The sequence below is a fragment of the Sorex araneus genome, chromosome 1 (genome assembly GCF_027595985.1).
Source record: "Sorex araneus isolate mSorAra2 chromosome 1, mSorAra2.pri, whole genome shotgun sequence".
NCBI lineage: Eukaryota > Metazoa > Chordata > Mammalia > Eulipotyphla > Soricidae > Sorex > Sorex araneus.
This window is the reverse complement of record NC_073302.1, coordinates 10,994,618-10,999,327: the sequence shown is the minus strand read 5'-3', so window position 1 is coordinate 10,999,327 and position 4,710 is coordinate 10,994,618. Positions and strand designations below refer to the sequence as shown.

At 41.0% G+C, this 4,710-nt stretch overlaps 1 protein-coding gene across 1 annotated transcript; it reads left to right on the top strand.

The window, feature by feature from the left end:
* Positions 1 to 3,365: 3,365 nt before the first annotated feature.
* Positions 3,366 to 4,319, top strand: LOC129403396 (olfactory receptor 1J4-like). Its single transcript, XM_055131013.1, has one exon. The coding sequence runs from the start codon at positions 3,366 to 3,368 to the stop codon at positions 4,317 to 4,319; it is 954 nt and encodes a 317-aa protein (XP_054986988.1).
* The last annotated feature ends 391 nt before the right edge of the window (positions 4,320 to 4,710 follow it).

The window sequence follows — 4,710 nt, the reverse complement described above, 5'->3', positions numbered from 1 at the left end:
ATGTGACTGAAAGATTCTTTTCTCTACGACAAGTGAACACAGCATCAGGAGAGTCCCAGAAAGCAGTGTAGAGCCCTCTGAGTGTGATTGGGACCCTCATACCAAATATGTAGCCTGCCCTTGTTTGATCTCTTCCATATTCTCAACTTGTAAACAGGTATCAAAACTAAGTCATGAGATTGTTGAATCTGAAGAGACATATATATGGTCACTAGCAAGAAGGAGAAATTTCCTGAGTTTCCCCATGGTCAGCATGGGGGTGTTTTGAAATCCTAACTCAGTGATGCGGTGATGTGTAATATTTGCTTTTCTTTTTTTATGTCTCTATGTTATCTCTGCAAACCATCCCAGCTTTCTGCTTTTATTAGTTATTAATGATGTTTGATAAATAAAGTATTTCTCTTATGGTATGTGAGTAAATGGGACCCATCTTTATCCCCACAGACACTTAGGCGTCCGTTAATGATGGCCACATTACTGCATTGAGCAGGCAGGATCGGGAGCATTTGTTACTCTAGGTAAGTATGCCATTTGTTCCTTTGATTCCAGTTTCTCAATGGGTCAGAAATGGTCTAATCCACATTATGGACATGCTATGTTTATCTCTTATGTTCAGTTTCCACTGGTAGAGAAAGGATGACTTAGTCTCGATCACAGGCTGTATTGAGATGCTAAATTCAAAAGTATTCACTAATCATTCAGCCTGTGTCTGGAAAATAATCAGTGTTGAGTTAGAAGAGGGATTAATATCATCCTTCCTCAAATTAAATGTTTTTGTCATAAACCTTCAAGGATCATAAATTTCCAAATTCTAGAATACTTATAGAAGGTTTATGAAATAAGCCTGTCTAAACAGGTATCTCACTCTGTGTGAACATGGTCTGTTCCTCTTTTCCTGGGTGAAGGACTACAAATATCAAAAGTTAAATCCTGATCCCCTCAATACCACTTCTGGGAATATATCCCAAGGCTGTAAAAAAGCACAGTAGAAATGAAATCTGTACCTATATGTTCATTGCAGCACTATTCACAATAGCCAAAATCTGGAAACAACTCAAGTGCCCGAGAGCAGAAAACTGGTTAAAGAAACTTTGGTACATTTACACAGTGTAACACTATGCCCCTGTTAGGTGAGATGAAGTCATGAAATTTACTTATAAATGGATAGACATAAAGAGTATCATGCTATGTGAAAGGAGTCAGAAAGAGGGACAGATGTAGTAGAACTGCACTCATTTGTGGAGTATAAAATAACATAACACGAGACCAACACCCAGGGACAGTAGGGTAGGAAGATTGCTCCATATTTGGAAGCCTACCTCATGAGCGGGCAGGAAGAGGACAAATGGAATAGAGAAGGGATCACTAAGAAAATGATGGTTGGAAGATGGGGGGGATGGGAGATATGTGCCAGAAGTAGATAAAGGACCAGACATGATAACCTCTCAGTATCTGCATTGCAAATCATAATGACTAAAGTCGAGAGAAGTATGGGGAATATTGTCTGCCATGGAAGCAGGGGGAGAGTGAGAAGGGGGGGTATACCCAGGATATTGGTGATGGGGAACGTGCACTCATGGATGGATGGGTGTTTGATCATTGTGTGATTGTAATTCAGACATGAAAGCTTGTAACTATACTTCACGATGAATCAATAATTTTTTAAAAAAAGTTAAATACTATGAAAATCAAGGTTCTCTGTTTTTTATAGTTAATTATTTTATTGTGGTGTCTCTTCACATAATCAGTCACAATCCACCTCAGGGAACACCGAAAGATACAACCAGTGACCCTGAGCAGTTCAGTCTCTAAGAAATACTTGTCATCCTGCTATTTATCTTGAATACAAAGGAAAGCAAATATTCCCTCCTTCAACTATGTTAGAATGATGTCATTTAGCATGTCATGACATGCTAAAAATGAAGAGTAGGAGTGCTAGTGTGCTGAAATTAAGAGACAGATTCTGGTCTGTCTTTGTGAACTGTGTGACAAAGGAACTTTGTCATTCCTTTCACCACTATCTGTAGCAGCAATGCAACTTTGCACACTTAGATATTATAATTTTGCACACTCCTTTAACACTGAGACTTTGCATTGCTTGTTTACTCTTGTGTATAGCACTTTGTATAGGGCTTTGTACAGAGCATGAATTAAGCTTTTATTCCAAGTATTTTTCCAGATTAAGAAAAATATCTTACTATTAAAGATATTAACTGCCTCGGCAGTTGAAGACCTCTGGAACCCAGCAACGGCCATGCTCAAGGCCACTCTCCACACGTTCAGAGGAGCCAAAGGCATGAATCAACCAGCAGAGATCTCCAAGGCTGCTCAGATCGGGACTGTGTCTCTTCCACTCAGATTCCCCATTTTCCAGTAGCTAGGTAGTCACACAAAGAAAGTTCCCCCAGTGCCATGTAATCCCATCAATGGCCAATGTCCAGAGACTATAAAAACAAGCTCTTGGAAGAGAATGACACAGTCTCTTGCCCTGGCACATGGCTGTCTTCACTGGAGCCCCTGAGAGAGGGCAGATTGAGTTTCCCTCCACTCCCCAAGCGGAGCTTCTGCAGTTGAACTGCAGCCACAGCCATGCTCAAGGCCACTCTCCACACGCTCAGATGAGCCTCACGCATGAAGAAACCAGCAGAAGAACCCAGGTGTGCGGGACCCAGGGCTGAGATCTCCAAGGCTCCTCGGACCGGGACTGGGCCTCTTCCACTCAGATTCCCCATTTTCCAGTAGCTAGGTAGTCACACCAGAAACTGCCCCCAGAATCGTGTAATCCCATCAACAGCCAACATCCACAGACTCTAAAACCAAGCTCCCGGAAGTGTTTTTATATTCATATTCATATTCATATTATGCCATATTCATATCCCAAATACAGTAACAGTTATATACATACCTCTTGGAGAGCCCAAAAGCTACCAAGTGTATCACGCCCGCATGGACAGAGTCTGGCAAGCTACCAGTGGTGTATTCAATATGCCAAAAACAGTAATAATAGGTCTCATTCCCCTGACCCTGAGAGAGTCTCCAATCATTGGGAAAGGCGAGTAAGGAGAGGCTGCTAAAATCTCAGGGCTGAGAGAAATAGAGACGTTACTGGTGCCAGCTCGAGTAAATAGATGAACAATGGGATGACAGTGATACTGTGAAGAAAAGTACCTTATAAATTGTGAAAATGTTATGTATTTTTAGAACCTGAATGATACGTGGTGATTCATGAATACATACATGCAAATTGTGAACAAAGACTAGTTAAAAAAAACAACACTTTCATAAAAATATTATGTTGCTATAATATGGCTATTTAGGTTCTGAACATTTCCTTCTTTTTGACTCCCAGGAAAAAGAAGAGCATCATGAAGAGACATAATGAGACCATAGTTTCTGAATTCCTCCTCCAGGGTCTCCCTATTCCACCAGAACAACAGGGCTGGTTCTTGACGCTCTTCCTGGTCATATACCTGACCACCGTACTGGGGAACCTGCTCATCATCCTGCTCATCAGGATAGACTCTCGTCTCCACACCCCCATGTACTTCTTCCTCAGCATCTTGGCCTTCAACGACGTGTGTTTATCATCTGTTACAGTTCCCAAGATGTTGGTGGACATGCAGAGTAATCACAAGTCCATCCCCTATTCAGGGTGCATTTCTCAGGTATATTTTTTACTATTTTTTACTTGTACTGACAATTTCCTTCTTGCAGCGATGGCCTATGACAGGTATGTAGCCATCTGTCAGCCACTCCACTACACCATGATCATGAGGCAAGAACGGTGTATCTTGTTAGTAGCTTGGTCCTGGATCTACAGTCTCTCACATGCACTGATGCACACCCTGCTCTCGACCCAAGTGTCCTTCTGTGGTGACATCACCATCCCGCACTTCTTCTGTGAACTCACTGCATTACTGGAGCTAAGCTGTTCAGACACTTCACTCAATAATCTGGTCATATTCATTGAGGGAGGAATGGTTGTAATTATTCCATTCACTTTTATTATGGGGTCATATATCTGCATATGGGCCACTGTCCTGAAAAATCCTTCTGCTAAGAAATTCTTCAAAGTCCTTTCTACCTGTGGTTCCCATCTCCTCGTTGTGGCTTTATTCTATGGAACCATTGCAGAAGTGTACTTTTTCTCCTCACCAACCATGTCCGGTGCTAAAGAAATAGCTGCTTCTGTGATGTATATGATAATCACCCCCATGCTGAACCCTTTCATCTACAGCCTGAGAAACAGAGATATAAAACAAGCACTAAAGTTGTTTGCTAATAAGGTGACGTTCTGCAAGTCAAATAACTTAGGATGAATGGGATAACAAATATATATACTTATATATACAAATAAATAAAGAAGCTATTATACGAGAATTGATGTTCTGAGAGCTCAGATAAACCTGTTTACACACACACATATCTCAGAGAGGTTGGTATTCTTATGTCCCACCCTGCGAGATAAAACAGGTTTTATTAACCAAACTGACCAGTAAGCAGAATGTTAAAGGAAAAAAAGCTTACGAAAATCATGTTTCCAATTCTTTTTTATTTTGACATTCCCATGATAAATTTTTAATGTTTACTTTTCATTTCCTCTTAAGTATGGATTCATACCCTTCCTCAGGATCTGTACATCGCTGTCAGGTGACTCTTGTATCAGTTCATCCCCACCCAAGAATAACTGGGATTTCCCAGCTCCCCAAA